This window comes from Castor canadensis, chromosome 7, assembly GCF_047511655.1.
Source record: "Castor canadensis chromosome 7, mCasCan1.hap1v2, whole genome shotgun sequence".
Lineage (NCBI taxonomy): Eukaryota > Metazoa > Chordata > Mammalia > Rodentia > Castoridae > Castor > Castor canadensis.
The window spans coordinates 68,823,891-68,844,883 of NC_133392.1; the positions used below are offsets into that span (position 1 = coordinate 68,823,891).

The window sequence follows — 20,993 nt, forward strand, 5'->3', positions numbered from 1 at the left end:
TCCTGAGGATTATAGGCCTGAGCAAGTGGTGCCCGGTACCATTATTATTTTTTTTGATTACAGCCATTCTAGTAGATGTGAGGTGATGTCTCATTGTGGTTTAGTTGGCATTTCCCTGACGATTAGTGATACTGAGCACTTTTTCATGTACTTGTTGGCCATTTGCATGGATGTAGGGGGTGAATTCAACAATGACATATTTTAAAAACTTCGGTAAATGTCACAATGTGCCCCAGTAGAATGAAAAAAAAGAATTTGCGAATATTTACATGCATTGTTCAAAAAGAAAGCACAGTTCTTCTGTTTAGAATTTTCTATTTTAGTCATACTATCATTAGTTACTGATACTCATCTAATAATTCCACTGTGTGGTGCAAATGATCAAAATTTTTTGTTATATTCAAACTTTGTAGATATTTTATTACAAATATTTTGTATATATATAAATGAAGGATAAATACATACTGTTAAGATTGAAAAAAGAATTCTTTTTTTCTCAGAACATTTTTATTATTAGTCATACAGAGGGGATTCACTGTGACATTTCTGAATATGCTTATATTGTACATTGCTTAGCTTCACCTCTACCATCTCCCTCATCCCACTCCCCTACTTAAAATGATTGCAAAAGGTTTCACTGTTCTATTTCATGTAAGCATATAAAGTGTATTGACTGATCCTATTCACCCTCCCCTCTCCTGCAAGTACACACTCCCTCAAAGGACTTATTTTACAGTCCTGTCCTCTTTTTTTGAGACTGTCTTTTCAGGAACTTTCCCCATTTATTGTTTCATTTTCTTGCTATTCAGCTGAGTTCCTTACATATTTTGGATATTAACCCTTATCAGATTTATGCCTTGCAAATATTTCCTCCCATACTGTAAGTTGTCTCTTTATTCTGCTGTCCCCTTTTCTTTTGGGGTTACATCCAAAAAATCAGTCTAGAATAACAGACATGGAAATAGAGTTTTCCCTCTGTATCTCCGTATTTTCTTCCAGTAGTTGTTTGGTGGAGTGTCATTCTTTTAATGGCTAAGCTGAGCTTGATAAAGGTGACAAACTTGCCTAAGATCCTGTGGGCAGAAGCAGGTTAAGCCCCATGCTTCAGTCTCTGAGTAGGGTAGTACTTTCTGATGACTGATAATGTGTCAGATGTATTACTGGTATGCATGGTGATTTCAGTTATTAGGCTTTCATTTCAGAAACATATTGTGGGTGCAGTGGTGTGTGCCTGGGTCTACCAGCTGCTTGGGAGACTGAGGCAGGTGGGGGGTGGGTGGAGAGAGAGAGAGAGAGAGAGAAAGAGAGGGAGAGGAGAGATATTAGTTGAGAAATATATATATAACACATTGAACCTGTGATTTCATAACCTTGTTTAGGAAGTTTGTTTTGTTTTTTCTGTGGACCAGAGTTTGAACTCAGGACTGTGTGTTTGCAAAGCAGGCACTCTACCACTTGAACCATAATGCCAGTCCATTTTGCTCAGTTATTTTGGAGATCGTAGTCTCATGAACTATTTGCCCAGGCTATCCTTGAGTTGTGATCCTTCTGATCTCAGCCTCCCAAGTAGCTAGTGCCACAGGTATGAGCCACTAGTGCCCAGCTCTGTTTAGGAAGATTTTTAGAAATTGAATTGCCAGGTACCTGTGGATCATGCCTTTAATCCTAGCTACTTGGGAGGCTGAGATCAGGAGGATGGCAGTTGGACAACAGCCTGGACAAAAAGCTTGTGAGACCCCCACCTCAACTGACAGTGAGTATAGTGATGTGCACCTGTCACCCCAGTGATGGTGGGAGGCATAAAATAGGATTGTGATCCAGGCTGGCCTGGGCAAAAAGTGACAGCCTAGCTCCAAAATAACCAGAGCCAAAAGTACTGGAGGCGTAGCTGAAGTGGCAGAGTGCCTGCCTCACAATCATGAAATCCTTGAGTTCAAACCCCAGTACAGCCAAGAAAAAAAAATTGAATTGCTTTAAATAATACATTCAGGTGTAGACATGACAAAATCTGTGAACACTTTATTTTGTATTATAGATGCTATTCCTCTCATACTAACAGTATTAACATTTCATCTGATTTAGTGGCAATTTGTCCTGTGCAATGTGCTACAGGACAAAGTAAGCAAAAGTTGATGACTATTTCCCTGAACAGTATTCGTAGTATGCCCAAAGCTTTCCCCCAACCCAACCCAACTACTGCTCACAGAAATGAGGTGCATGGAGTACCCAATCCTTTAAGAAAGCTTAGAGGCCACCTTAAAATGTTTCATAGAAATTGCAGATATAGTGTTTTGAATAGAATTTTCAATGACCACTATAGAATCAGAACACAAACCTCCTCATAAAGAGAAATGTGAAATAAAAATTATATACTATCATTGTTTAGATGAAAACAGGACATGTAATTCACAATTTGTTGTGGATAAGGAGCCTTGTAGAGGCTGGCTTCATGGTCTCACAAACATATCACTCAGCTTCCTTCCTTCCTCTCTGTGCTGACAAGAAAGGGAAGATTAAATGACATTTATAAACCAGGTCACCAGACTAAGCAGTAACTTAAAAAGCTCCAGAAAGGGCCCAAGATAAAATTGTGATTGCAGTTCTAGTGTTCTCAGGCTTCTCTTGTTTTCAGACCCTCACAGGGTCTTCTGAGATGGTAAATTGCTTTGCTAAAAACGCTCTTTCCTCATTTGGAAATAACCTCTTAAACCCAAGGTTTGGGTTAGCACCACAGCTCATACCAGACTTGGATTGCACCAATTCATAACCATAGTGAACACGGGACATAGCGTCAGTTTATCTCTTGGGCCTCTTATGAAGTTGTGAGCTCGTTAGATTTTTTTTTTTCCTTTTCTTTTTTGTTCCTTCAAACTATACACGCTCTGGAAGTCACCAGGTGGGTAAGAAAAGTTTAGTCTTTCATAGTTCTCCCACCAAAATGCCTCTGGGTTTTTCTCACTCCAACTCAATACGGAGCTGTTTCTTCCACATCACCACTGTAACTACAACACAGAGCTAAGACATTGCCATTTTTCTGTTCACTTTGTGCTTCACAGACTTACTTTTAAGCTCCTGCGTTCTGGGGAAGGCTGTGGGTGAGGCTGGGTGACTTTTCCATCTGGGATGCAGCTTGTGGTTCCATGGGCTGAATAACCTGAAGTATGTGCTGGCTAAGATCCCCTGGTTGTGCTGGTGGTATGGCTCAAGAGGTAGAACCTAGGCCCTGAGTTCAAATCCCATACCGCCAAAAAAACCCAAATAAAAACTCAACAAAAACAAAAAATGATCCCCTGGCGCTAAGTTGCAATACCATAAATGAGACAGTATTTTATAGTTTTGATATTTAAAAAATAACAGAACACTCTTCATTTACTATGTAGACTTTACCAAATGCTGAGTGAAAACAGAAACAAAAAAGAAACAAAAAAGAACTTCTACTAGAAAGGAGGCACTGGTGTTCCCTAGTGACGGAAAAGAAAGGTGCTGATGGGAGCTGGCAGTTCCTATAAACACAGGGAGAAGAGTTTTTGTTTTTTCAGTGCTGAGGATGGAACCCAGGGCCTTGTACATGCAAGGCACGTACTCTACCACAGAGATACACCCAACGCCTACACTTCTTTATCAGTGAAATATAAACCCACATTTAAACTGCAGAAACAGCCCCATAGTAGAGCTTATTTGAGAAAAAGAATCTAATGTGGCCAACATATCAAAACTGACAAATCTATCTATCTATCTAAAGCATTTGATTGGACAGAAAACTCACAGTATTTTAATTCATTTCATTGATATTCTGCATTTTCATGTTTTATTTTTATTTATTAATGTTTTAAAGTTAATTTCTATTTTTGATAATCTGCCTTTGAAGAGGGCCATTTTTTGAAAAATCTGGAATTTCCATGGTCAAAAATCTTTTTTGGTTATCAAAAGGCAGCCCTTTAATCACAAAAGAAAGAGGAAAGACTGAGATGCATTTCACACTTCGTCTCCACTAAAACCAATTCAAAACCTACCCTCTTCCAGGGCAGTGCTTTCACTTGGGGCGAGTTGTTTCTCATAAAAACTTGCTAATACAAACAACTGGTCCCGCTGTATCACAGAAGGGAAGTGAGGAATTTTCTCCAGGGAACAAGCAGGTGTTCCCTCCTGACTCCTAGGGCTGACATCATTCTGCTATGGTTAGCAGGCAGAAGGGTGGCCTCCTCCTCACCAGTCGGTAGCAATGAGGCAAGTGACTAGTGGTCAGCCCATGCACTGGAGTCTCCATAATAGCAATGCTGGATGCCTCAGGAAGCCAGAGCTGGATGGACAGAGACTGAGAGCAGACAGTGGGGAAAAGGTCCAGGTTTCTCATAGCGCATCCACAGAGAAGTGGCAATACCAGGACGAGGCAATCTATTGCTTTTCTGTTGAGATGAGTGTGCACTGACCGGGTTCAGCTGCTTTCATGACAAAACTGGAATGACATGGAAAAAGTGAAAGAGATCAGGCTCCCTGCTCTGATCAATAACAGAGGGGCACCACTGATAGCAGGAGCCGAGGACAGGGCCAGTGGGAAAGGAAAGTGATCGAAGCTGTGGCCTGATGGAAGGAGCAACACAGCAGTGACCATCAGGCCCCAGCTTGCTCAGAGCACCGTGTCCAGGAGCCACATGTAAGTGGGTTCACTGCTGGCTGGCATCATTGGGGGGACATCCCCACCCTTGCTGCCAGATCTCAGCAGGACCTTTGGGCCTCTGTGTGATCACTCAGCTGGCCCTGGGCCAGACACTTGCATGACTTCCTTGTTTTTCTCTTAGTTATCTGTCTTCCTTATGTTTCACTGTAGTTTGAGAGGATAAGATCCTGCCTCTAGGTTGCCTAATAAATGTGTGTGGAACTGATGTATTGTGGAAGTGTTATTTTAACTTGGTCCCAAAAGGTGGGGAAAAAACTGGGGAAGGAGAATTAAGAAGGTGGTGTGAAAGCGGGAGGTGTTAATCAGGCAGGAGCACACAAACCAACAAGCAGATTTAGGATGAGCCTTAGCCAGATGGCCACCCAATACCAACACAACCAAGACTTCAGGAAGGTGGCCCAAAGCCTTCTGCCAAACAGGGGCGTCTGCAGAGGCAGAAAGCCAGAATCTTTTCTCATTTCTATCTTCAGTAACAACTGGTCTATTCAAGTTTAACCAGAGCACAGGAAAGAAAGATGAGTAACCACAAGAATTCAACAGCTTTGTAGGATAGGTACTGCCTGGAAAATAGGAAGCACCTCCTAGAAAAGGACAGATTGAATGGAAAAGTAGATTGCTTTTGCTGTCTCCTTTAGGTGCGTTTTTGGTGCTTTGGTCTGTATGCAATCAAGATGGAGAGAGATGCTATTCCAAAGAAGAATGTCTGCAGGAACCAGAGGAGCTGAGCCTGGCTGTCTGTGATTCCTTTATACCTGAAAATGAAAGAGAAAAATTTAAACACCAGAATTTAAAAAATGGAACCATATGGTTCCATGAGAAACCATGAAGTGTATGTGTGAGGGGAACTGCCTTTTTTAAAAATAATGTCCATCTACTTCCAATGGGTTTATTTTACTGCTTTTCCTCTGGAACTTTTATCTTTTCTCTTTTTATTTTCTTACAAATGCATCTCAGATGGTACACTATTCTTTGAGAAGCAGTCTGGCTGCTGTCTGGGGTACAGTATTATGAAATCATTTTTCATGTACTTCTGACTAGTGGATGCTGTAAAAAGTTCTAGTATGGCTTCAGAGTAAACATTCTGAAGACAACCCAGAGGAAATTCGAGTTTGGCTACCCATCAGTTGTGACCAGCTTATCACTCAGTATCTCATAAAACCAATTTTCTCATTGGGAAGATAGGAACAGTAGTATATATGTCACCAAGTTTTGATGTGCTTTATGAGATAATATACAAATAGTGCTTAAGAAAGAGTCTGGCACATGGTAATAATAAGCAATTGCATATAAAGTCATTCAAATTAAACCACCTAAGACAAAACTCAGAAGAAAATGATCCAATTAAAGCGAATCTTGCTACAGTCTCATCTGCATATAAACGACTCATTTGGATGGCTTTTCACTTACAAATATTTAAAATTATAAAATTTCTATAGTAACAGATTAAAAAAGAAGTATCATATACACATTTGAATAAATACAGAAACATCTGATAAATTTGAACATCCATTATTAATAAAACTTCTCAGCAAAACCCTAAATATAATGGAGCTTCCTAATTTTGATAGAGAACTACAGAACTCTAGGATAAACATGATACAATGTTACATGATAACGTAGGAAACTTTACTTAGAGATCAGGAACCAGGCATAAAGTCTACTACCACCACTGCTCTTAAACCCTACCGGAGATACTAGCCAGTGCAATATGGGAAGATATATAAATAAAAAGCACATAGAATTGAAAGGATGAAATAAAACTGTCTTATTTCTAGACATAATTGTATTCTTAGAAAACTGAAAAGAATCTAGAGACACACTATTAAAATTGACAAATGCATTTAACAAGGTTGTTGGGCATCAGTCAATAAATAAAAAGTGACAATATCTATCCATACTACTATCAAATAATTAGAAAATGAGGACAAAGTCATTTATAATAGCATCTAAAAGTAGAAATAGTTAGACATTAACCTGACAAAGAATGTGTAAGATCTTTTAAAATTATAGAACTTTATTGACATATTACAGGAGAGCTAAATATACAGAAACAGATCATTACATGGTTTGGAAGATGCAGTAATGAAAATAGGCCAGTTCTCTTTAAATTAATTCATGTGGTCAAGACGATAAAAATCTCAACAGTTTACTTTTTGCTTTCATAGCACATGACAATGTATAAGGATGTGCAAAGGACCAGGCACAAGCAACTCTCTGGAACAAAAAAGATGAGAGGGCACACATGCTTTATCAGCTATCAAAGATCATAAAGCTCCTGCTTTTAAGGCACTGTTGTGCTGGCTGGAGAACTAACAGACCAATGGAGCAAATCCAAGAATTCAGAAGCACAGCCATAAGCCTATGTTCATATGCTGTAAGACAGGGACATTGGTGGAGAGGGAATGTACTAACAGGTGGCTCTGGGATAAGAGAGCATCCATATGGAGAAGGGTGAAGTTGGAAATTTCTCTCTCAAGAAAACAAACACACCAAAATCAGTTCTAGGTACATAAAGTTGTGTGAAAGGCAAAATTGTAAAACAGAAGATACTGTAAAAGAGTATCTTCATAGCTTTACTGTAAAGAAAAATTAATAAATTGGACTACATCAATCAATTTTCCTTATCAAAAGTAAACACTAACACTCTTGTTAGAAATGTAATTACTCCCATAGTTCTAAAGGGAGCATGGTAATATGTAACAAAATTTAAAGTACTCATTCTAGGCTGGTGGTGTGGTGCAAGTGGTAGAGTATCTGCCTAGCAAGCGTGAGACCCTAAGTTCAAACCCCAGTTACCACCAGAAAAAAAGGTAGTCATTCTTTTTTTGTTGTTTATTATCAACACATATTAATTATACAAAATAATGGGTTCCATTATTTTATTTTTATATGTGTATATAAAATACTTTGATCATGTCCACCCCTCTTTTCTTGTTCCCAACTCTCTGTTCTACTGATCCTTTCTCCTTCCCAAATAGTCCCCTTCTTAACATAGGTATCCTTTAATCTTTAAATTCTACATCTAAGAATTTATTCTGAGGGGAATAAATGCCAAAGTGGGCCAAATGAACGAAATTCACATTCACTGTAGTACTGCTTATAAAAATAAAAAAATATAGAGACTTGAAAGTCGATTGGACATAAAAAAAAATAAAAAACAAAAACAAAAAAAGAAAAAGTCAATTGGAGGAAGAATTTCTTAAATATAAAAGCATATCATCTGCACAATAGATTGCTGTGCACTAATATTAATGGATGGAGTAAATTTATATGTATAGACATGGACAGACACATAAGACAATGGAAAATGTTACAGAAGAGGTTATATATGTATATAAAAATTCTTTACAAATGCATAAATTATAATGATATGCACTGAACTCTTAATCATGACTATGTGGGATTATGGGAAACTTTCACTTTCAATTTGACATATTTCTGATGTGTATAACGTGTGTAACTTTCAACAGCAAACATGTTTTGAAATGAGCAAAACAAAAATATTTTGGAAAATAAGTGTATGTGATCCTAGAATTGTGTAAGATACATTGGAAAGATTAGTTGCCACCTGGGAACTGGAGGCTCAAGCATTAAAGTGCTGCTTTCTCCATTCTTTGGAGGGGTCAAAGTTGGTGGCTGGGCTACCATGGGAAGGATTTTCCTGGGGTCATCATGACTTGTTCTTGTCTACATTTTGTCTGTCTTTCTGTCTATCTATCTATCTGCTTTTGGTGGTACGGGGGTTTGAACTCAGGGCCTCATGCTTGCTTGCTAGGCAGGTGCTCTAATACTTGAGCCACTTGGCCAGCCACATTTTGTGTTATAAAGACAAAAGTCATTTGAGAAGGCTTTCTTAATTCAATTAGCATCTCCCCAAACCATTCCACCAAGACCCAGCTACAGTAAGAGTATCTGCCTGTGAAGATCTTTTTACCTGGCCCTAGAAAAAAATGTCATTTTTGATACTGGAAAATTGCATGACTCACTGGTTCTAGTTACCCAGGGCTGCCATGCCACAGACTGCTTCCACTTGCCAAGAACTCTCTCCTGTTTCTGTTTTCTAATCAAATCCACTCTACAAAACCAATGTTTGCAGGACCTGAAAAGCCTTTTTGAGAATTGTGCAACAAATGGGACACAGCAGTGAGGACCTTACTCTGAACTCAGGGAACAAGTCGTATTTTCAATAGAAAACTCCAGAGTGTAAAAAGGTAATAATAAACATCAATGTTGGCCTCAAGAGCTAAGATCAGATTTGTCTATAAAGAAAAACCTTTCTAGGTTCACGCTGTACAGAGTCTGCCTGGCTAGGACAAAGCTCTGAGTTCAAATCCCAGTACTGCCCCCCCCTCAAAAAGAAAAGAAAAAAGAAAAATCCTTTCTAACTATTTGGTTAAAATATCATGTAAACAAGCAAACAAAACAAAAAACAAAGAACAAAGGAAAAAATAAACCCCCTAAAGTTAAAAAAATATTATGTAACAAAAACCATACTGCTAGAGATCTTTCAAGGAAGAGTCCTGTCCTTTTTGTTATGAAATAAATGCAGTTAAAATGGCTAGATTCCCTTTAAAATATATCAAAATTGCAAGGCACTTCTCTTCCAAATGGCTTTGCTTGGCATGGTGGTGCCTGCCTGCAATCCCAGTACTCAGAGGGCTGAGGCAGGATGATGACCAGTTAAAAGCCCGCCTGGGGAAACCTAGCAAGACCCCATTTCAAACAAAAACCATAACAAAGTGGCACTCTCATAAAATGCCAGCAAAAATGGTAAAATCCCACTGAAAAGTGAATTTGTAGTAAGTATCAAGAGCTATAAAACTGTTCTTTTTCTTGTTTGTTGTTTTTTTGAGGCAGGGTCTTACTAGTAGCCAAGGCAGGCCCCAAGCTCCTGATCCTCTTGCCCTGTGTCCCAGGTGCCAGGTGCACCAGCCTGGCGCCGTTCTGATCTTTCACTCAAGCCATTCCTTACCTAGGAATTTAGCATAAGGAAGAAAACGAAAAATAACACAAAAATTTTATAGAAAAAAGAAATTCATTATAGTATTGCTTAATAATGATGAAGAAATAGCTTAAAATTCAGTATTCCTTATAGGAAGTTTACTTAAATTATGAAATATAAAATTAACAGGAATAGTAGGCAAATTTTTAAATTATTTACCAAGAAATTTAAAAAAAATGACAAAATGCTTAATATTATGATATGTGATTGCTACACTGTCAAAAATATTGTTCAATCTTAACTCTGGTTAAGAGGAAGTCACCAAAAAAAAGTATTTTTAAGCATGGAATTTAGGAGACTTGGAATTAATAGCATCTTAAATATTCATGTTCCTTTTTAAAGTGACACATAGAAGGTGTTTAAGTAATTGTTAATTTCCTGCAATCTGCTTATTTCCTCCAAGATAATTTCTGTATTTATCTAAAGCCCAGGATATTGTTTTGTACATGTTGCTTATTGAATTAAAAAATCAACACACATTAAAAAAAGAGGGCCAGGCATGATGGTGTACACCTGTAATCCCAGATATGTGGACACACAGGTAGAAGGATCTTGGTCTGAGGCTGGCCCAGGCATTCCTTCATGATACATTTCAACAGGGTAAAGCATAAAAAAATGATTTTGAAGAGTGTAAGACTGACCCAACCTCTCTACGCCCATTCTCTTTCTGCTCTTCAAAGGACCACAAAACAGAATCTTAAATTGAGTCTTTGGGTTTTCATTAGAGGGTCCAAATACCAATAACAAAATAGGAGTCAGGTCCTCCTGCATTCTAAGTTGAAGGGTTGTACCAAACACCTGCAAGGTAAGATGTTAATGTGAGGCTGAGCCGGGCACTGTGGCTCACTCCGATAATCCTAGCTACTCAGGAGGCAGAGATTAGGAGGATCCAGTGGTTCAAAGCCAGCCTGGGCAAATAGTTTAAGAGACCCTATCTCGAAAAAACCCATCAAAAGAAAGAAAAAAAAAAGGACTGGTGTAATGGCTCAAGGTGAAGGCCCTGAGTTCAAGCCCCAGTACTGCAAAAAAAAAAAAAAAAAAAAAAAAAAAAGAGAAAGAGATAGAGGGAGAGAGAGAGAAGCTGAAAAGGCCATCAGAAATCAGAATGCAATCCCAGGGTGCTTCAGCATGTCATACAGGTCAAGCTTGGAAACAGCTTCAACAGAACTACTTGGAGAGACTGACATGGGTCCTCTGGGATTTGGCAAAAGGATTAGTATCTGATTCTAAAATACAAAGACTGGTTTATCCTGCTTGGTGAAAGCAAAGAAACCTGACAGCACTGGAAATCACATACTTGCAGACTATCACACTAAAGGAAAGGGAAGGTGTTTTTCATGACTCACATAGATCTTGTACAAGGGACAAGACTGGACATAGGTGGGTTTAAAAAGAACCCTGTCTGAAAAGCCTACCTGAAAGGTAGATGTGATCTCAATAAAAGGGCAATTCCTTCCCAACACAGACCCTAAAGTTAAAAGTGCACATGGAGTGCTGGCAGAGCCATCAAGGGAAATGAAAAGAGAGATCCATATTGATAGGTGGTTCCTTCCACTTCACCAAAACCCATCTGGAGAAAAAGGGGCAAGGCTGAGTATTCAACATACACAGTACCCAGATGCCTCATCCTAAGACTGTTACTTGTTTCCCCTAACAATTCCTGGCCACAAGCCACTGTGGCTCATGAACAAGGGAGGAAAGTGGAATGAGAGAGAGAACACCAACTGTACCCTCTCTCCTACCACAGGCTCCTGAGTCCCAGCTGAATGACAGTATACAGTCTGAATTAGAAGATAGTTTACAGCGTTAACAAACAGACTGGATAAGACTGGGCAATATTAGGTAGCAACCAGAAAAACTATGGATCTGCTTTAAGTTTTATCCAGAGCTAGGGTGGAGACAATCCACATAGTGAATTTACTTGAAGAGAGGTGAGAAAAAATAAGGTTTATTTCTGCTTTGCTCATACAAAGTCCAGTTTACTTACTAAATAAGAAGACAGAGGAACAATCTATGGAATGCACTTTGCCGTGTCTGGCATACTGTGCACCCCATCAATATTCTTTTTATTATTGAAACATTAGCTATATTGTCCACTTTCAGAAGTAACAACAATGGAAGCAGTAGTTAATCCTGACCAGACAGAAATATTAATTGCAAAGCCACTTCACATTACTATAACAGTCTTTTGCATTGTACCATGATTTCTTTTCTACGCACATAAAGTACAAATGTGAAGAGAATTTTTTTTAGCACTCTCACACAGTCCTAACCAACACTGGCATCTCCTGAGTATGGAGTCTGGTCTGGGAGCTTTTAACATTGTACCTCAGAATTATTCATGCAGTCCATGTCTGAAGGAAGACCTGCCAGATCAGAATCTCTGGGTTGGAAACCAGACACAAGTATTATGAAAAAGTTCCTGAGGTGATTGTAGTTGTGAAACCAGGACTGAGCATCATCAGCATAGTTCAAAAACTGCTCTTCTGTAAACAAGGAGATAGACTCCAGTGCTGGGGGTGTGGCTCAAGTGTAAAGTACCTGCCTAGCAAGTGAGAGGCCCTGAGTTCAAACTCCACAATCACTCCCTTCCCCCCAAAAAGTAAAAAGAAAACAGACTCCAAACCTTTTGTTCCAGTTGAGGCTAGACAGTTTTTTCAAAATATAACAAAAGTCATCTCGAATGAGTAAGTGAATAATTGATTTACGAACACAAGCAAATTGTATTAATTCATCAAACATTTACAGAGCGCTTCCTCTGGGCCAGGTTCAGTATTTGGTATATGGATTCAGGCCCTCCCTGAGAGGGCTTTCAGGCAAAAACTGTATGAATGATGTAAATGTGGCTACTCGTGACTTGTATTAGATACCAAGAAAAAGGAGACACAACCTATTATGAAGACTTACTTGCACAATACCATGGCGTATAAGGACTCTCCCACATGAACCATCCAGGCAAGCCAAAACCTGAAACCAAAGGAAAAAAAAGATCAGCCTAGTTTAAAGCGATAGTGGTCTGCTGGTGAAATCTAACACAGAAACCTTAAAAAGAAAGGTTTCTTGATGTGAACTAGTATCACTGTTAGAGGCCTCCAGAGTTTCTGTAGCTCCCCTTACCCATTGTGGAGGAGGGTGTGATGGTGATTCAACAAGTACTGTGTGAAGGAGCCCAGGGGCCCAAGGCTCTTAAAAGGAATGCTCTCAGGCCACAGGACAACCCACTGAAAGAGAATCAGAGACAAAGAATAACTTAAAAGTTCAGGTAACATAGTTTTGAGACCAACTATGAAATAATACTAATTCTATAGTTTAAATCAAAGAAACTCTCTATAAAAGCATCTGGTCCTCCATTCTTGACTTTTGTTTCCCAAAAGAAATTTAACTGGGAGCACATATGAATAAAAAAAAAAGATTAAATGGGGCCAGAATGGGGAGGACTAAAATTAAATGGTTTTGCATATATGTAATCTACTCATATAACATATAATTATGTGAGACCATCGGTTTGTTAAGAGGAGGCGTCTGCCTCGCTGTTTATGTCCTGCAGAGAATTCCCACACCAGCCTCATCAGAAACACTTGCCGATCTTGAACTTCCAGCTTTCAGAACTGTGAGCCGAATAAAGATTCTTTGTGAAAAAAAGAAAGAAAGAAACTTAACTGGGAGATTTATATGGAGGAAACTGTGGTTATCAGACTCAGCGCCCAGGTTGGCTGACTTTTTCTTACCAAGTGTCAGCAGAAATACTATTTTACAGCAGTCATTAACAGTCATTTAAGCATTTATGTGCTTGGCTAGCTTCTTACTGCAGAAACTATGGCTTGAGCCAAACTCCCCATTTAATTTAGAACTCCTTTTTCTTCTTTTATGTTTCATTCCTCTAAAACTGGGAATGAGATGGGGTTTGTGAAGTTTCAGTAGCAACCACTTAATCATGCAAGGTTTCTGTTCTAAAATTATCAACATCTGTCTCTGTCTTATAAACTCTGCTAGTTTAGGTTTTTCTGAGGACAAGTGCTGACAGCTCCAGGTTTTATTGTCTTACTTGGGTCTGTCAAAAGCAATACTACTTCTCTCATTATGTTGTTTCACATATGAAATTAAAATAAAGCCTAAATTACCACTGTGCCCTCCAAAGCCAATGGAACAGAAAAGGCAGTTTTTGCCAGCTCTACAATATTCCGATTTGAAGTGCCCAAAGCTTTCCTCCTTCTGTCTTCTAAATAACCAGAAACGCAGACCCAAAGAACAGAAAGAAATACACCTCAGAAAATTTTCAGTTTGAACGCCTCCATTTTACAGTATGGGAAAACCAGGACAGAGGTGATCACACTTTACACATATTCACCAACACTGTAGGTCGGACGAATACCAAATCTCTAAGCGCTCCTGGGAAATATCCAAATAGCTCTGCCTTCCTTCGTAATCATACCAACCTAGCCCCCAATCTACTTTCCAAATTATTATTCAAACAAACTGTCAGCTAGACAAAAGCCGCTCGTTCTCTGTAAAGCTCTCTTCTGGGCAATTCCAACTGCTTCAGACATTGTGCTCGGACGCCTCACCCTGAGCTGACATGCCTATGGCGGTCTATCAGCTGCCTTCCCCTCAGAAACGTCGGAGGGAGAAGGACGGCAGGGCAGGAGCACTTTGCAGCAGAGGTCTCCTAGGAGCCCACCAAACTTCCGCTTACACCCGTAACCTAGGCAACCGCCCGGCGCGTGCGCACAGAAAGCCCTTTCCCACTGCATCCCGGGCCGGGCGATGCGCCTCCCCCCGCACGCCTCACCGCGACGTATCCCAGTGCCAAGACTGTGACCAGCGAGGGCAAGGGTCTGGCCGTGCGGAAGTAGACGGCGGCGTCCCTGCCGACCTCCGACTTGGCCACTACCATCTTGAAAGTCCTAGACCCAGAGCTGTCGGATGGAGAGCCGTGGGAAGACCTGCCGAGCTGGTTTCTCAGGGCCGGGACCACGGTCCCACGGGCCCGGCCCACGAACGTGCCTGCGCTTTCTTTCCACGCGGTCCCCGCCTGCCCGGAGCCGGGACTGCGCCTGCGCGGCCGCTGCTGCCTGGGGCGCGGGCTTGGACGTGGGTGGACGCTCGGTCCCTTGCGTGTCTGGGCCACTGTCCTTACCGTGTAATAGCCAAAGGACACGGTGATGACTGCGAACCAGAACAGACTGCCCCTTTTGAAATAGGCTGCGTCGCCTGCAACCGGCGCCATCGCTGCAGCTTCTCCCAGCAGTGCGGCTGGACACCACCAGGTCGGGGCGGGGGCGGAGCCAGCGTTTCTCCCGCCCACTCCGGGACGTAGGGATTCTGTCAGTTCTGTCTGCCCTCCTGGCCTGGCTTTGCGATCCTGACACCCGGTCTCTGCTGGACTGGTCGTCATCTTGCAGTGGACACCCTTCTCTGAGTGTCACTTTCCTGAGTTTCAGCTAAAGATGGAGTACTGATGTTGCTGGAATCTCAAGCTGAGATAGGGACACTGAGGCAGTTTAGCAGGAAGCAACGTTTTATTGTGTGGACACAGACTCAGCCCACTCCTGTCCAAAGGTTGAACCCCAAGAACAAAGAGGTCTCACCTCATATACCCTTGCAAGATTACAGAAGCAAAAAGCAAAGCTCAGTCCACTTGTGGCTGCATGTGACTTTATTGGCTATTTCATTTCCCCAGTGCTATGTGACTTTCTTCATGTTTCAGTTCTTTAAGTTTTCTCTCTCTGTTTTGCCATCCCTTCCCCCTGCCTCATTATCAGAACACTGTCTGTTTCTCTTCTGGTTCTCCCTGCTACCCTGATACTCTCTAGTCTAATTTTTGCGATTCACTGGGCTATGCACTGTGAAAATAACGCTCTTCCTCTTCTTTAGTTAAGGTGGACAGAAACTTAGCCCAGCAGGATCTGGCGAACAGACTGTCTGGGTGTAAGTTGGCTCTATTTTTGTTTTTTTCTGTAAGAGAGGTTCCCTATCTGTAAAAAGGGGAGGGATGTGTTAATTCGTGCCTCAGGGCTTTTGGGCTGAATTAAGTGAGTTAATCTGTAAAGAAAACACTTTCAGCCACAGCTCCTGGCTCAGGATGTCCTAGCTACTCAGGACACAGAGTTCAGGAGGATGGCGGTTTGAAGCCAGCCCGGAGAAATACTTCCCCAGAACCTATCTACAAAAAACGCTTCACAAAAAGGGGCTGGTATAGTGACACAGGTGTAGGCCTTTAGTGCAAACCTCAGTACCGAGAAAAAAACAAAACAAAACAAAAACCACTCTCGATAGCGTTGAGCCCATACTAAATTTCAATTTTAATGGCTATTTGATATATGCAAAATATAGTAAAATAAGGTACGAGTTTTTCCCCCCATATCATTGGCTTATCAGGTGACACACTTTAAGAAATTATGATTAAAAACCTGTGGCATTTGATATGCAAAAAAAAAAAAATCAACAAATAGCTCAATGGAAATAATACTCCAGAGTGTAGGGGCCAACTCAAATTAGCCTAACCTACTCCATTTGGTAAAGGACTCCAGCTTGTCTGGGGCTATTTTACAGAAACATTTTCTGAATTCAAGCAGAACCCCATTTGCATCATTTTGACCTCATGGTTTCACAGAAAATATTGCACAAGCTAACAAACAACCACCTTAGCAAAACATTAAGAAACTAATCACCCTAGCTTATTTCTGGAACAGCTAGCTGAATTTTAAAACAACAACAGGAAGATGTCAACAGTATATTTCTACATGTGAAATGCTTATAAACACCAGCCCTAACCTCATTATGGGCTAATACCTCTTTCCTGTCTTGGAAGTCTTGAAAAGTGAATAAAACTTTGCTTCTACTTCAATAATTGTTTTTCTGTGAAATCTTTCACACCCTGCACATCAGCCTCACCTCATGGAATGGGATCTTGCACAGAGACAGGGATATATGATGCATCATGAGAAAGTAGAATTGACATATTAGTAGAAGGACAGGGGAAAAGTCAGGATGCCCATGTCTCTCCCATTAAGCAGCCCAAGAAAGCAGGATGCAGGCTTTTCTCCAGCAGAAAGATACAGACTCTCTCCCATTCAGTACCCTGAACTTCCAAATAAGGTTGGTTTTCTAATAAATCAGAAGTGATATTCCAAAAGCTACCCTAAGGTTTTTCAGCAATGAAATTCCAAAAGTTACCCTAAAGAACAAGTGCCAGTGCCCAAAGGCTGACCTTTACTTCATTATAATACCAAAACCTCCACCCAGTGGAAGCCTGTTGTCAGGCCATCTGCACCATATCATCCTCATCATGGATATAATGATGCCTTCTCCTCCTGAGTGTGCATTCCCTGTGCAAATAAACTGCAGTTTGTCCTAGTATTGGGAAGTCATACTTTGGTAGTGATTCCCTATGGTTTCCTTATTTGCTGCAAAGAAACTTTGCCCCATGTGACAAATATTCTTGCTATTCTTGACTTGATTCCCATCAAGAGGTGGTATGCTGAGATAAAGCAACCCTCTGCCCCAGACTTTTCCAGGATCACAGGAAGGGGGGATAAGAAGGGGCAATCTAAACAAACTTTAAAAAATATGAACAGGGCATTGTGTGTCCAGAGAATCGGGGGCAAGTTTTTCTTTTGTTGTTTCTCTGTGTGTGTCTAGAAGAAAATAAGCTAATGTGAAATTGAGTGAGGGAAAATGAGACTGGAAAGGCAGGAAGGGTCCTGATCATAAATGGTGTCGGTATTACACTGAGGAGTTCTGATTTGAGACAGCCTGACAAGGTCCTAATACAAATGCATATTTTGCTTTTTTTTTTTTTGGAGGGGAGTAGGGGGATATTGGGGTTTGAACTCAAGGCTTCACCTTTGCTAGGCAGGCGTTCTACCACTTGAGCCACACCTACAGCCCTTTTTGCTCTGATTATTTTGGAAACAGGGTCTCACCTTTTTCCAGAGTGGGCCTGGACCACGATCCTCTTGTTTCCATTGAGATGGGGTCTCTTAACTTTTTTGCCTAGGCTGGTTTGAAACTGGGATCCTCCTGATCTCAGCCTCCCAAGTAGCTAGGATTATAAGATTGTTGTTGTTATTATTAATTACTATTATTATTAGTGGTGGCACTGGAAGGTTGAACTCAGGGCCTGGTACTTGCTAGTTAGGAGCTCTACCACTTGAGATACTTTAGTAGGTCCTATTTTGCATTTATAATGTGAGATTCTGAACTCAGGGATTACCAAAAGAAATGTCCTCAGGGCACTGAATTAAGGAGAGAGGCAGAGAAAATCCGTAGGGTGTGGAGACTCTGGGGGGTGGGGGTAGGGAGATAGATTATGTATGTCCAGTCTCAAAAACTTCAAATTCAAATGACAATGATCACTGACCACAATAATTCAGTTTTGTGCAGGATTTTAACCTAGAGGTCTCTGGGTTTTATATCTGCTTGAAAAGTGGTTAGAGGTGGCACAAAGTAAAAATTCAATAAATGTGGCTATGGTCTTCCTATTGTTACAGGTGATTGAATGAAATTCTGTGATGTGGGAGAAAAAGGCAAGCAGCAGCTAAAGCTTATTTGGGGGAAATATGAAGCCAATGAATGGGTAATTGACATAAAATAATCTTAACAAAAATGTACTAAAAGCCATTTTGCTGAATCACCACTTTGCCAAATCCACCAAATTTATGGCTTTGATACTTCAATAGAATGTTCAATGACTTTATTGAACATGTTTACTTTGGGTCATGGAGAAGGAAAATGCTACATTTTTGAAGTAGGCAAGCCAAGGACTAAGCTTTTTTTTTTTTTATTGAATATTTAAGCTAAACAGACTTTTAACATCACAAAACTATGGGGGAAATGATCCAGAAAGTAGAGAAACTGTCCCAAAATTCTGAGGAAACAAAACTTAGAGAAAAAACTCAAGGAGTGCCAAAACCTTACACTTAGCCTCCGCAATTGGTACCATTTTCTTTTTAATCAAATTGCCATGCTTGGTTTTGGTTAAAGTATTTATCTCCAAAGTCACCCGGAACCCTTCTGTGTGGCACCTGAAAAAGATATGCAGGCCAGAGAGCATCTCTGCACCAGGTGGTCTTTAAACTCATTATCCATCTGCCTCAGCCTCCAGAGTGTGAGGATTACAAGGGTGCACACCACTCCTGGCTTTTGTTTGTTTTTTCCTCTGTGTGAACCTGGTCATACTTCCAGTAAAGTCAGAGATAGGACAGAGACCACTTTGGAAGCTGGATTGGTTATCCAAGATCATCAAAAATGGCTGATCCCTAACAATATGTACAAAAGTATAAAACATAAATTAAAAAGGCATGCAAATTTTCTTTGTTTTTTTTAAGGCAGAGTCTTAATGTATAGCTCAGGTTGGCCTCAAACTAGCTCTGTAGCCCCAGGTTGGCCTTGAACTCCACTCCTTCAGCCTCTGGAGTTCTGGGATTATACATGTGCACCATCACCCTGGTTAAAATTTCCTTTTTACAAAGTACTTGTAAGAAAGAAAAACACAAAAACAACAAAAAAAGGAGGGTCTCACAAATTTTGGTTCATTAATCCTCCCGTTACAAATTTTCTACTACAAGGTTAGGTTCTGAGACCAGAAGTGGAGGGAGGAAGAAAGGGAGGCCTTTTTTTTTTTTTTTTTTTTTTTAAGTTGAACTGTTTCTTTTCTTTTCTTTTTGTGGTACTAGGGCTTGAACTCAGGACCTACACCTTGAGCCACTCCATCAGTCCTTTTTGTGATGGGTATTTTCAAGATAGGGTCTCGTGAACTATTTGCCCCTGCTGGATTTGAACCATGATCCTCCTGATGTCTGCCTCCTGAGTAGCTAGGATTACAGGCGTGGTCCACTGGCTCCTGGAAACTTTCTTTTTTTCTACTTTTTTGGTATCAACATCGTCATCCTCATCTTCACTTACCCGTTTGCCTGTAACTGCCTCAGCCTCATCTTCTTCTCCATCTCTTTCTTACCATCACTTTCTTCCTCCTCCTTTTCCTCCCCCTTCTTCACCTACTTCATGTGGGCCTGCTCCCCATTTTCCTCATGGCATTCACATCAGCAGAGACGCCTCTTCCATTCTCCCCTGTCTCTACCACTTCCTTTCTCTTTGAGCCCTTGGTGGTGATCTTGGATCTGGTGTCCACCGCCAGTTCTGATGGGCATGCAGGTGACACCACGCACTGGGTTAGAAAGAAAGCAAGAGTCTGCGATGCTGGCGGCAAACTGCAGCAAGCAGGGAGCACGCTGGGAACAATGCAAAGACTGCTTTTCAGAGCAGCCTGTGGTCCAGCCTAATTTTAGTTCTCTCCACTCTCTCAGTCTCCAGTCTTCTCCCACACTTCCATCTCCCCCAACTACTCCAAACACTTGGTGCTGCCTGAGGAGACCAGTTGAGGTCCTGGAGCAGACAGCACAGGACACATCTGTAGTCACAGCTCATGTATGTGACCTCCTAGGCTTTCACCTGCCCCTGGAGTCTGTTCCTTATGCCTTTTCTTCATTTTGGTACTGAGGCACCGTCTAATCCAGAATCAAGTGAGAAACTGGGCTCCTCTCTGGCCCTTTTTCTCCTCCTGCACTTCCACCACTACCTTACCCACCTCAAAACTTCCTTGTCGTTCTCCTCTTCTAGAGTATGACCTCAGCTAAATTAGTTAATCTCTTTGAATAATCATATATTTCCCCATAGGGCTGCTACAAAATAATGTAGAAAAAAATCTGTTCCCTGGGCCAGTCGCATAGCCACTTTTCAAACATGTATAGGAACTTGGCTAAATAGAAAGAGGAACTTGTGGGTCCCTTTGGGTTCAGATGAATTGATGTGGGACAACTGTCAGGTTGTATTGTGTTTTCTATACTCTGACTACAAAAAAACCTGAGTGTTATTACCTTCTCTCTAACGTTTGGAAAAGTACAAAAGCCTAGATTTGTGAAGAAAGCTCAAAGACCTGCAATTTCCTCAGATGTAAAATGGAGGTTTTGGCTTTCTCACAGGATGCCTTTTTCTTTTGTTTGTTTTTTCTGAGACAGAGTCTCCCTAATCCTAATTTGTTTAGGCTGCCCTGCCCTTGATCCTCCTGCCTCAGCCTCCCAAGTCACTGGAATTACAGGGGTGTACTCATGTCTCTGGCTAGGACTGTTTTAAGATGAATTAGACAAGTGATGTAACATCCATAAAACATGATCTTATAATGCCCTCACTCACTGTCCGTTTGTGGTCCCTGCCACCTCTGATCTCAGTACTCCTTTCAAGTGCTGAGTATCATGTGTGAGCCACGCAAAGCTTCCATTGTCACCGAGTGTGCAGTCTGTGATATAATAGTGT

General features: G+C 40.9%; 1 protein-coding gene across 2 annotated transcripts; it reads right to left on the bottom strand.

The window, feature by feature from the left end:
• Positions 1-1,995: 1,995 nt before the first annotated feature.
• On the bottom strand, positions 1,996-15,164 carry Tmem254 (transmembrane protein 254). 2 transcript variants are annotated; one of them, XM_020184719.2, is made up of 4 exons: positions 14,818-15,164; positions 12,798-12,901; positions 12,588-12,647; positions 1,996-5,430 (listed from the first exon to the last, which is right to left on the bottom strand). In XM_020184719.2, the coding sequence occupies exons 1-4, from the start codon at positions 15,073-15,075 to the stop codon at positions 5,310-5,312; spliced, it is 543 nt and encodes a 180-aa protein (XP_020040308.2). In that variant the 5' UTR covers positions 15,076-15,164; the 3' UTR covers positions 1,996-5,309. The 2 variants fall into 2 exon arrangements, with proteins under 2 accessions (XP_020040308.2, XP_020040309.1); XM_020184720.2 differs by lacking the exon at positions 14,818-15,164 and adding an exon at positions 14,470-14,730.
• Between the last annotated feature and the right edge of the window lie 5,829 nt (positions 15,165-20,993).

Bases quoted from the DNA above. Each gene is read 5' to 3' on its own strand.
- Tmem254 (XM_020184719.2), bottom strand. From the start codon at position 15,075: ATGACGACCAGTCCAGCAGAGACCGGGTGTCAGGATCGCAAAGCCAGG. The intron at 12,902-14,817 runs GTAAGGACAGTG...ATTCTCTTTCAG, and splicing joins TGTCCTTTGGCTATTACACG to TGGGTTGTCCTGTGGCCTGA. The intron at 12,648-12,797 runs GTAAGGGGAGCT...CTTTGGTTTCAG, and splicing joins CACACCCTCCTCCACAATGG to GTTTTGGCTTGCCTGGATGG.